At 35.5% G+C, this 13,252-nt stretch overlaps 1 protein-coding gene across 2 annotated transcripts in view; it reads left to right on the forward strand.

The window, feature by feature from the left end:
* The window catches only part of LOC115884545 (protein FAM102A), a 99,676-nt gene that overhangs the window by 72,000 nt on the left and 14,424 nt on the right, over positions 1-13,252 (forward strand). For both annotated transcript variants that reach the window (XM_030903160.1, XM_030903162.1), the window contains exons 3-6: positions 3,147-3,297; positions 5,399-5,559; positions 9,855-10,015; positions 10,079-10,334. In XM_030903160.1, coding sequence (XP_030759020.1) covers positions 3,147-3,297; positions 5,399-5,559; positions 9,855-10,015; positions 10,079-10,334 — 729 coding nt within the window. The remainder of the gene's footprint in view (positions 1-3,146; positions 3,298-5,398; positions 5,560-9,854; positions 10,016-10,078; positions 10,335-13,252) is intronic.

The raw sequence follows: 13,252 nt of genomic DNA on the forward strand, positions 1-13,252 counted from the left end.
AGAAGTAAACATGTGTACAAAAAAGGTTGTTTGTCCGCGTTGAGATGTAAATAGTGTAGTCTATATTTTATTTTAAGTCTATGGAATAAACACTGCCGCTTATTAAGCATCTAATCTGAAAGATCAACTCTGCGGATTTGGCTTGGTCCGCCCTACAAATGCAAAGTTTTTATCCGCTGACCAAGTCCGCAGGCCAAATCTTCTGGTGTATAGGGGACTAATGCGTCTGTGAACGGTACCTTGCTTACGGTAAGCTTGCAGACGACAAGGGTAAACCGGGTGGACAACTCAAAAGGTACAAGGATATTTTCTATTAAAACTTAAAGAGGATAAGCATGCAGAATGCAGAATCAGTTGGAGGAAGCAGCGCACAATAGAACGCAATGGAGAAGAATTTTAAACTCAGTTAACAACGACATACATACAGCCATTACTCGCTGACGAGTATTCGACACACATAAAGAAGATGGTCACGCAAGGCGTTTTCTTTCATGAGCTTTTCTGTGACTGAAAAGCCCGATACGTGATGTTATCTGCATACCGCACTCCGGACATTCAAAAATCTCATTGCTTTGTTGCCTCTTTACTTTTTGGTTGCCTCTGTTAACTGAGTTTACAACCCTTCTCCATTGAGTTCTATTGTGAGCTGCTTTTTCCCACTCATACTGCATGTTAATTTCCTTTAAATTTTCGCGGAAAATGTCTTTGTATCTTTTCAGTTGTCCACCCGGCCTCCTCTTACCGTCCACAAGCTCACCGTAAAGCAGAGATTTTGGTATGCGGTTTTCTTGCATTCTGCATACGTGACCAGCCCATCTTAAGCGGGATTTTGTGACCATGACTTCAATACTCTCGCAGTTAGATTTTTCAAGGACCGATACGTTTGAGACATGATGGAACCACCGGACTCTTAAGAGTTGTCTAAGGTGTCTCTGTTGCAACTTGTTCAATGCGTTCATGTGTCGGCGGTAAGGCACCCAGGTTTCGCTCCCATATATCATGGTGGGGATTATAATTGCTCGGTATACTGCAAGTTTTGTTTTTGTACTCAAGTCATGATTGTAGAAAACCCTGTCTTTTAATTTCCAGAATGCTCTTGAGGCGCTACTAATCCTGTGCTGAATTTCAGAGTCAATATTGGCCTTTTCCGAAATCAAACTGCCAAGGTAATTGAATTCCGCCACATATTCGAATAGTTCTTCTCCGATTTTTATAGCATTGTTGTGATCTTCCGGGGGAGTGCACATGATTTTAGTTTTGCCGATGTTCAGCTTAAGGCCCAAAGCCTCGTATGCCCAGGTATATGTGTTCAACATTTCTTGTAATTGTTGTACCGTGTTTGCAACTAGAGCGCAGTCGTCAGCGTATTGAAGTTCTGTGATAAATTTTGTACGTGTTTTTGCCCTGAGTCTTTTTATGTTGAACAGACCGCCGTCATATCAGTATCTAATGCCCAATCCTCTCTCCTGCAGTTTGCTGTCCACTATAATGGAGAGCGCTGCCATGAATATGTTGAATAGGAGAGGCGCTAAGACACATCCCTGCCTAACTCCTGTATTTGTTAGGAATGGGTCTCTCAGTGATCCATGATGTGACACTCTTGACTTGTTGTTTTGGAGGCTTTTACACACTGTAAGAAATTTGTTGGGTACTCCGAACTTTTCCATAATTGCCCAAAGCGCATCTCTGTTCACAGAGTCGAAGGCTTTTGTTAGATCGATGAATGCAACATAAAGTTTAGACTGCTGCTCTTTTACTTTTTCCTGTAGTTGACGGATGGAAAATATGGAATCGACGGTGCCGCGGTTGGTACGAAAACCCGTTTGCGATTCTGGAAGGATTTTTTCTATATATGGGTGCAGGCGGTTTGACATTATTTTTGCAAGAATTTTTCCGCCGATAGCCAATAGCGAAATTCCCCGGTAATTTCCGCAGTCTGATGCACTTCCTTTGTTCTTAAATATATTCACTATATTCGCGTTGCGAAAATCCTGAGGTACCTCTCCGCTGTCCCATACGACATCAAAGAGAGCCTTAAGATGACCAATAAGTTCTTTACTTGCACACTTATAGATTTCCGCCGGAATCGCGTCACAGCCAGCTGATTTGTTGTTTTTGAGCTGTTTTATGGAGGTCTTTATTTCTTGTTCTGTTATTGGGATGTCTAATACATCGAGGCTGTTATACTGAGGTATTGTGTTTAGTGCTTCCATATTGGGGTTGTTTTCTTGGTTAAGGATATGGCTGTAATGTTCTTTCCAGCGATTTCTGATTTGTTCTTCCTCTTTTAGAAGTTCGCCATTTTGAGCCATGATTGGGCAGCTTACCTTCTTAGTTGGACCGTATACTTCTTTTACAGCCTCGAAGAATTTACGATAATCGTGATGCGTGGCGTACTCTTGAATCTGATTCGCTTTTTGTGACCACCAGTTATCCTTTACTTGGCGCAGTTCTCTTCGAAGCGTGTTGTTGGCTGCTTTAAAGTTGTCTACCAGTCTTGGATTATAACGACAACCAAAAAGTAAAGAGACAACAAAAAATGACATTTTGAATGTTGAGAGTAAGCGATTTCTAAGGATACTAGACTTGTGTTACCTTACTAGACTTGTATTCTAAAGATACTAGACTTGTATATTGACCGAGATGTGTTTTTTTCAGCTGTCGAGGTGTAGCGAAAGGTCGGGCTTGGTAATTGCGTTGCTTAATCTCTGGGGTTAATTGTTGTTTGTCTAGATCTCCGGCACGCTATAGTAACAGAAGTCTAGTATGTAGAGATATAATATTGCGTATCGTGCTTTTCAGTCACAGAAAAGTTAATGAAAGGAAACGCATTTGCGTACCATCTTCTGATGCGTGTCAAATACTCGTCACCGAGTAATGGCAGTAGTAGTAGTACTAGTAGTGATGAAAACACCGGTAGCTTGATTTGTTTTTAATTTATGTCAACAAAACAATAATTTTAGTACTATTTTAACTATAACGGCGAAATTTTATATCATGTTTTTGTTAAACATTTTACAATCTCATTAGATTTACGGCGACGCGCGACGATAGACAAGATTTTAATTTATTACAAATCACCATATTGAATTTTTACACCATAAGATAAAGATTTAAATTAAATTGTTTTATTTTTTGGTTTTCAGGCAAGAAGTTCGGGACCACATGGTGCACTGGAGTTCCCATTTTTCTTTTCCCTGCAAAATGATGGCGAACGCTTCAACTGGAGTAATGGAAAAGTGCATCTTACGAATTTCCATCCGGAAAGAATGCAAAGGAGGACGAAGTTTTACGAAGGTGAGAAAAAAAACGCAATGAGAAATTATTCATTTTTACCGTTTAAGGAGCTACGGAATAGCGTGTTACGGAGATGACAGAGTTTTAAAATTAAAAAAGGAAATTTTAAAGTAATTTGTAGAATATTTCTCAGGAATATTCGTATTTTATTGCGAACTTTTAAGACAAATATGTATTAATGTTAGTGAATTAATTTTATACTTTACACTTCGAGTTTACAATCATTCATAATAGGTATTAAAAAATTCATTAAAAATCCGTTAATTAATAAAATATCCTAGCAGCAGATCTTGTATCCATAGACAACATTCATATTGAGTATGTAAAAAATATACAATTCTTGTTGCAAAAAAAAATCAAAATATAGCGTAAACACGGAAATATACCTTTTTAGATATTGATGTTCTGTTTATATTTTATTTTTATTGATATTTTGCTTAGATTGGGCTTTTAATTTTTTGAGGTTTTTCGGTATTCTGGCATCCCGGTTTAGTAGCCCTACTTGGCACTATTAGACATACAATTAATAAAACAGGTGTTTCAATTTTTATTTTCTAAATTTAATTGGAATGGAGAATGGAATAATATTTCCATCTAATTTCGAACCAGCGATGGTCTAATCTGGACAGGACGGCAGCCAATGTCCATTCCGCAACGCTATTAGGTACTTACACGACAGAAAATGTGTCGGCCAAGATTTTTCTACCGGGTGCGTTTCAAAAGTGGCTCACCCCTATAACTTTTTTATTTTTTCAGATAAAAAAACGAGATTTGGTATGTTAGTATATGACATAAACTGGGATTGATTGACGTATTCAATTGTTTTTCTGTTTCACCGGAAATGACTACAGCTTTTGTTAAATGGCACCCTCGGTATTTTTTTTTACTTTATTCGATAGAAAATGGCACTCTAAATAGAATGACATATCATATGTCAACTTTTGACATTTTCACATATGTTTTATTTGAATTTGTAACATGCGGTTTATAACGACAATTTGATTCGAAATATCAAGTGTGTGGTACCAAATTATTCGTAAAAAAGGTGTTTTTTCCAAATATGCTAATGAGCCACCCTCGTTCCATTTGAAAAATACAGATATGATTAAAAAAAAACGATTTGCGCATGTTTCAACCGACCAGGACAAGACACTAAAAACGTTAGATGATCAAATCCAAGGCTACTTGATTAAAAATTATTAATTATTAGTTTTTAAAACAGCGTATTATAAATTTTAATCTAGAGTACCATGGCTGTGTTAAAAATACTAATTTTTAATCAAGTAGCCTTGGATTTGATCGTCTAATATTTTTAGTGTTCTTGTCCTGGTCGGTCAAAACATACCCAATTCGTTTATCTGACAAAATAAAAAAGTTTTAGAGGTGATTCACTTTTGATACGCACCCAGTATACGCCACGCCATCGCCAGGTTAAATTAATTCTTGATATTGGTGAAGATATTAGAACAAAGTTTTTGTATATTATATGTAACTATTTTTCATGTACAGTGTGTCCCAAATCGGAGCCTCATCATTTGAATCTCGGAAACAAAGAGATACGAGGTTGGTTAAATCGAACTGTAGTTGCACAATTTGATTCTGATCCAAATGCCACATTAAAAGTTTAAAAAATTGGAATAGTTCCGAAGATTTTTAGAATAAAAAAGAAAATTCTATTTGAATGGATATAACAAAATAAATTTTACATTCTCATTGTTTTTTTTTGTTCTACAAGGTGGTGTTTACTACGTTTCGTCTGTTAGATACCATCATCAATTTTCTTTTTGTAAATACGGCCTTAGATTTTTTATTAAGAATTTTAAGAGCCTTTAAGATCTCAAAATCAATTATGTATCGCATTTATTCAAAGAATTCATATTAATGTCATTTTCCATAGGAACTAATGTGTTAATGTGTTAGAGATAGAGACGAAGAATAGATTTTTGGTAAATTTTTCAAATAAGTGTGATACATCATTGGTTGCTGTGGGCATCAGCTAGTATGTAATATATGACTACAATTTCACAGATTTAGGACGAACAGTCCAGAAGGATTTTTTACATATAGAGTATAGTTTTTAGTTACATTTTTTTGTTTTTAGTTGGGTTTTGTGGACCTCAACCTGGCGGAATACGCCGGCGCCGGAGTGATACACAAAAGAGCCCTTCTGGAAGGTTACGACACACGTCACAGGCAAGACAACAGCATGCTCAAGTTTCGTATCCAGCTCAATATGATCTCAGGGGATATATTGTTTAAAGCGTAAGTATTTATTTAGCAAAACTTTAAAAAAAGTAATATTCCTGTGGAAACGTTTACCGAAAGTCCTATATACTTTCCAATGACAGAGAGATTTTTGAGAGTGACAGTTGATTTCGTTCTTTTCTTTCTTCAGTCATTTTAAGATATAGTATTTCTCAAGTCAATTGAAAATACTAGGACTCTTAATTGGTTTGTCCAAATGATGCCGACAATGGCGCAGATAAGGACAGTGCCAAAATTAAGAGTTTCAATCTATTTCAATTGAATTCTGAAAAACTATAATTGAAGAGCTTATTGTAATGACCAGAAATCTAGTGTTATTACTAGTGTTTTTTTTTTCGAACACTGTGCCTTTTATCCAACAAATTTGTTAGATAAATACTTAGCCAGTTAACCTAAACTATCTCTAAAACGTCTTCAAATTTATATTTCTTAATAGCTAAATTTACACATTTTCTCAAGACTGCAAAGTCTAATAATTGAGAATTATGGATTTGTGGCATTTCATGTTATTACAATAAGTCTTTCAATTGAATTAGATTTTCTTCTTCTGTCGTGTGTCGAAAAGTCTTTTGTCGAAATCGCTCCGCTGCGCTGTACAGACTTTAGTAATGATCACAGAATAACTTCAGAACGATCAGTCAATGTATTGAAAAGTAAACAATTTATTTGACGCCATCTATCGTCAAACCCAAGCCCCCAAGGCCCAAGCTCATTCAAGGTCAAACTAAATACTTTTCAAGCCCATTAAAATGTTATGAAATTGGTTCGTATTTTATTAAATAAAATGTAAGACAAAAAGTTTAAACAAAGGGGAATATAAAATAATATTAGGTAATACCAACATAACAAATCAATAACAATTATTTGTAAATTAATGTAATGGGTAGGTTTTTTTATAGTAGCACATTGGTCTATTTTAGTAAAAACTGTTTAATGTTTTAATTTACCTCAGTGGCGGCGCATGGCTTAATACTTTGGGGTGCACAATCTTTTATAACGCGGCCACGCTTAAAAAAGGCTCTAGACCCGTGAATCTAAGGCTGCAAATTAAAGGACCTTATTTTAGTAAAAACCTAAAAACCCCGTGTACTAAAATGTATTTTTTTTTAAATATTGCACTTAATTGTCATTTTTGTAGTTTGTGAAATCAAAAATCCCAATCCGAAAATGATAATTCCTGTCGCGACCGACAAGTGCACAGATTATATTTGCACATGAGCGAGCTTGCATGCATGAACGTCGCTAGAGTGTCGCGGGGAACAAATAATAATTCTGGCGGTAAAGATTCAAAGCAATGAGATCTGATATTATTGCGATGAGCATGAACGAAGCAATCAGGCGACGCGCTAGAGTAAGTCTGATGAAAGACGACATATCACGTGGAACTGGCACGTTACGCAGATACAGCATATAGCAATTGAGTTTTGTTTATAATGTAATAGATAATTTTTTTATAGCCAGATAAGAAGTTTGCAGTTTTCTGTGCTTTTCTTTATAATCATAAGTCTACGACGAATCGTTTTTTGGTGTAAATAGATTAATGAAAGAATGACAGAAAAAATTTCAAGAAGATGAAAACGACAAACATTTATCAAGTAGTACCCGAACTAATGACACTTAACGAGATGAGCTGGTGCAGCAAACAAACGAAATATATTAAATAATAATTTAATTAAATTCCAAACTAATAATTTACATTACACGTTCTACAATACTTTCATGTAACTGCCTATGGTTTAGGACGCACGCCATCGTGTTTGCTCGTTCGGACCCACAGTATGCCTCCCGGGGTTGTAAGTTTAAATGGGTGTTATCCTGATGGCCATCTCTGGCATGTTTTCAACCGCGTGCTGCGGGAACCAGGGAATAGTTCTAATTTACTGAATAAATTGCCGAATAATTATTTTAAATGTGTTTTTACCAGTGGCGGTGCCTCTATAAGCGCACGACATAAACTTTCAAATTTAATACTTTGTGAAAAAAAGGAATTTAAATGTTATATTTTTTTATTAATTCTATTTATCCCAAAAAGGATTTGTCCTAGACTTGTAATTTATACCCGAAAATCTTTGTCGAATTTCTTATCTGACATTAAGGCTTAAAAGTCAAATGTCCTAGGACCATCAGACCTTACTTATTTTCTCACAAATAAAATGTATGGGATAATGTAGTATTAGCCTTGATTGAAAGAATTGGGAAGATACGCAACTTAATGGACAAATTCGTAACAAGGCTGATTTGATTTCCTCTTACGTTTCAAGTGCTGTACGGAGGAGCATCTACTCGTTCTGCAGCCAACGCATATCGAAGACGGTATGGAACTGAAAGCGACAGTGTTGCCATAGTAAAATGTGTAATATCTATACGTTTGGGGGGGGGGAGGTTTGGCTGTGATGGGGGGGGGGGCGAAAATATCTTCGGTTGAACAATCCGCGTTTACGAATTGAAAATGTATTCGTGTTAAACATAGGATAAACAACAAAAATAAAAATTCTTTTATAGGTACTGAATATTTCGTATGATCGGAAAAAGTCGTTTAGTTGGCTTAGAAATGACGGCTATTGACATTCACCATAATAGTTTACATATGAAATAACAGCGATCTTTATTTCCTAGCCAACTCTGACGCCGTTCTTTGTTTAATCATATAATTATAAAATCGCTTATTTTTGGGGCTTACTCAACCGGGTCTCACAATGAAAATTCACCTCAAATATCCATTTAGTTGGTCATTGGCAAGCACTCTCTCATTGTACATGAAAATAACAAAACAAACATTTACTGATCTGGTGGATAAAATTGATAATTAAATAGTAAAACTCACCCGGCGGTACTCGGCCCCCTAGCCACTGACATTCTATTCAATATATCCCATTCCATATCTTCCATCTAATTCAAATATTATTCGGATCCATTGGTTAATAATCTTCAACAACTAGCTAGTGTCACCTGAGATAGTATAGAGGCTTCCCCCGGACGCGAATCTAAACAGATTCGCATCCCAATCGAATAGGCTAATTGGGGTATCTCACTACCCCAACGCCGCTTCGTCAATTGAGAAGCATTATGGAGACCTCAAACTCTCAAGACCAACTCGAAGGCAAGACGTCACAAGAGGTTTTCTTCTTGTGGTCAAACGACCCCGTTGCCTTACAGTCAAACGACTCGCAACTATGATAGTCAAAAGACTCGCAACCCCCAATTGTCAGCTCTGTGACAAAACACAACACTACACAGCCGGCCGGCCCGTCTACTACTGACCCGCCAAAGCTAAGCCTCCTCTTACATCACAATTTTACCTGATCATAAATATTTACATCGCTTGCCAATGAATCATACTATTTTCTCTAATCGACTTTCAAATAGAGTGTTTTAGCATTACTAGATAAATAAATAGAGTTTCCGAAGGAATGCTTATTCTTTATTAGAATAGTGAATAAATAAAAGCATTATTATAACGAACTTATTTTCCAAGTTTTACATAATATTATATTAAATTGTTTAGTGATAGAAAACAGTAGTTCCGGCAACCACTCACTCTGTCGACTGAAAGCAGAACTACGGTCTGCTACGGTATTCTTTATCCGTAAACCCTGTAAACGACGAGTTGAAATTGGAAATCCATTTTTTGAGATTTTTGTCATATTTTAAGTTCTTGCAAGGGACTACCAATTCTTAAGGCAATATTTCTTTATATTGTCACTTGGTAAAAGCGTAAACATCAAGGATCAAGACACAATAACAGGTAGTTTAAAAATTATAAAAGTAAGATTGCTTGACAAATGAAGATTTTTTTATGAATAGATACTAAAAAACAACCAACTGATCAGATAATAGTTTTTCCTTATGAAAAGCCAGAGTTTTTATTTCTAAATAATAGTTGAGTATATTAAGTTTTATTTTAAAAAGTTGAGTATATTAGAATTTTGTTTCTTAAAAATTCACCGTCCGTAAAGTCGATCGGACTGCAATATGAATTTCATTTTTATTTTTTAATTTAAATTGGTATGTTTTGTGAGAAAAATACATGAGGTAAAAAATGTAAATTAATCAGTCTGTAGTAACAATTTCTGATACAGGAGCAAAATAAATGAAAGTTATGTCATCGTACAATTTAGCAAAAACTACAAATAAAAACACATTTCGAACTGTTTTCATGTTTTTTTTACATTTTTTACATTTTTTTTTACATTTGCCTTCTATGGTAGTCAACAGGCAGAGAATTTGTAGAAAATAAAAAAAAAATACTATAAAGTACTGTAACTATTGTGAAAATTATTAATTATTTCTAGGCCTTCCCCATCTCTTAAGCATAAGCAAACTTTAATGGAAGATGCCACTACAGATCAACGATCAGATGAATTCTCCAGCGGTTCCTTGGCCGGCTCCATTAACAGTGGCAGTTCCGGATTCGGTAGTTTACCGAAAAAACGGCCTCCTCTAATGTCTTCAGGTAAAACTGGCATTTCCTTATTCAACCAATTTGTTACAAAACTTCAAATTCGCATTTTTACAGATCTCGTGATAGGCCAAACCCTGACGGAAGGAAGTTTGACCGCTCCCACGCCCACCGACCAATCAGGAAACGAGCTGGTCCCGCCCATCGTGCATTGCGAACAAGCGACCGACTACGCCGGCCCTGGTCACGCCCAGGAGCCGGGGCACAGTCGCAATTCGTCCAATACGAGCCAGATGTCGCGGGCGTCGGGCTACAGTAGCATATCCCACAGTCGCCAGAGCAGTAGTGGCGATTCGGCCGCAGGACATATCAGGTAATAATCGAAATAGCGATGCTTTTTGTTTGGTGTAGGCGGGCTGGGAGTATAAAAATTCAAAAGGGGCTATGTAAATTATTGATGGAAAAGAGGGCTTAAAGGAGAGGGTTATTTTTTTGGTTAGGTTAACCAATTGAAACGGATCTTTATTTTTAAATGGAATTATGTTTGATGTTTTACCGCATGCGATTAATTTAAGTGTAAAATATGGTATTTTAAATATTCAGGGTTTATATTTTGTAAAATAACCCACTGGGAAAATTTTATTGTAAATATTTCGATAAATTGTAAAAAAAATCATAACAGTTTTTTTTGTAAATGTCTTTCTATTCTATAAATACGATTCTAATTATTTTTTATCTATATGCTGTAATAAGAATTAAGTGGATTATTATAGCTTAAATGAAACTTGTTTGTATTTTTGGATACATTTATATTTTTAATCAAAATAATATAGATAGTGGGGTAAATTCTATACAGGATGTTCCTTAATGATATGCTAATATTTAATGAGGTGATTCTTAGACAATTATTGTTTATTAAAATTATTATTCTAAGAGAAAAAACATCATTTGAATGTTTGTCCTAAACATCTTAGTTTCTGAGATACAGGGTGGTAACATTTTCTAAAAAAAAATGTTTTTTCATAATAACTCTGATTTTTTTGATACACCCCAAGTAGCATCTATCTGACTTCGAACTAAATCTGACCTGAAGCGACGTCAGACTTTGTGCAAATTTAGGTCGGGTGCTGGTGATACGACCTGTGACGTCGCTTTCCTATTAAAAGCGACGTCGTTGGATCCGAGTTGGTAAATCCAACCATCTGTCGACGTACAAAATAACAACGTACCATTTTTATTAATTTCCCAACGTCGTTCCCACGTTGGCTTGCACGACGTACATATACTTGAACTAGCCCGACGTCTACCCGTTATCCGAATAGGATACGTCTCACTGAATCCCTAAAGTAACGTCCAATTATATTTTGTTGTATTTTATGTTCATATTTATAACCTAATTTACGTATCTCTATTTACGTCCGTAAATACAACCCATTAAGTAGCATTTACGACCTAATGAACTAATTTAATTTTTTTATTATGTCTAAAAAACACTAAAAAGGTATTCATCTATATTTTACAGAAAGAGGTAGAGGCTTTTGCAAAATAATAATAGTAGTAGTGATGTCTTGCCTCCACCCGTAAATGCTTTTTATCCGGAAGAGATGCTGCATTACACTGGTGCATCTTAATTTCATTTTTTAGCTTAGGAAACCAGCAGACCCCATCCTCCTCCGACATGTGAGGTTAGGCTTAAAAAAGTGGCTGCCCATTTTTTTTAAGGAGAAAACAAAAACTAAAATATAGTTGCACAAATCCACAAATCACTGCTACGCAAAGTGAGGTTACGTGGCGTACGTTGGAATTATATACGTCATAATACGATTGCCGGTCGTCCGGTTTGATGACTTCGGTCGTGTTTGACGACTAATGTTGGAGACCCGGTCGGAATTGGTATATTGGTAGTTCATATTAAGTCGGACACAGAAATCCGCCATTCTTAACACGTATCCGATTGTCAGCCATTTTAAAATCGTTTTATGTTTTTAAAATTTATATTCACATTTCGATTTCTAGTAGAATAATATTGATATGGTTGAGTTTGGGGGGAACCACAGTACAGTTTTATGATTAAACCAGCTAGAAAATTAAAAAAATATTTTGCGAGTTACTTTTTTATAGATATTTTTATTTCATAAATCTACCTAATTTTGAAGGCGCTCGTTGTTTTCCGGAGTATTTTAATCAGATATATCAAGAAAGTGACTTCCGTTTACAAAACTGATGTCTGGATTAATGATTCAGAATTATTATAATATGAAATTAGATAGGCACTTATATAGTTATATTCGAGGAGTGATTATGAATCCATTTGTAACTAGGTAGTTTGGTTAGGTTTTTATGTATTCTTGGTAGCGAATATGAAACCAAACATAACGTAAGTGCTTAGCGACGAATTTTAAGTGACTAAAATTCAACGTAATATGACGTTGGTAATTGGTAGAATTACATTCCTTATTAGGTCAGATACCGACGTCGAGGCGACCCGAATCTGTATTACCCATTTAGGTGCAAATAAGGGTCGTCAGGCGGTCGAACCGACTTTGGTACCTGACGTCGGGTTTATTGAACGCGACGTATACCCGACGTTAGATAACGTCCAAATGCTACTTGGGACGTTTTCTATGCATCAAAGTGCCTTTTTTGGTGTACAAAGAATTTTATTTATTTTAACCAGTGCCGTCATAAGGGGTTTACATTGAATATTTTTTGAGAAAAAAGTGATACACCACTGACTCTTCTTATAATAAAAATTATTTTCAAAATCTTTATTCATTGCTAAAATTTGTTATCTCTTGATTTTTTCATCCGACGCATAGTTTTAGCTAAAAAAATTAAAGGGTCAAGGGTCAAATTGGTCAGGGGTCAAGGGTCAAAGGGTCAAAAAAGGTCAGGGTCAAATTGCTGAAAATCTGATGCGGAGACTGTTGTGTGGATATCATTTCTGCATCGGCTGAAGGGAAATTAAGAAATAAAACCATTTTTTGTATATGAAAATTAGAATAAGCATTTTGGTGCATGAAAGACGTGTATCAAATATAACATCAGAAATATTTTGAAAGAAAAAAAAAATGAAAATTTTACCACTCTGTATCTGAAACGTTAAGATATTTAGGATATTATATTCATATGAAGTTTTTTTTCTTAGAATAGGTCCAAGAATCACCTCCTTAAATATTAGCATGTCATTAAGGAACACTCTGTATATTAGACATCTTAGAAAAATATTAGTAATTGTAATAAACTTAATCAGTGGAAAATGGGCGTATAACTCAACATTTAGGAATACAT

This window comes from Sitophilus oryzae, unplaced genomic scaffold, assembly GCF_002938485.1.
Source record: "Sitophilus oryzae breed Bouriz unplaced genomic scaffold, Soryzae_2.0 scaffold_302_pilon_pilon, whole genome shotgun sequence".
Classification (NCBI taxonomy): domain Eukaryota; kingdom Metazoa; phylum Arthropoda; class Insecta; order Coleoptera; family Curculionidae; genus Sitophilus; species Sitophilus oryzae.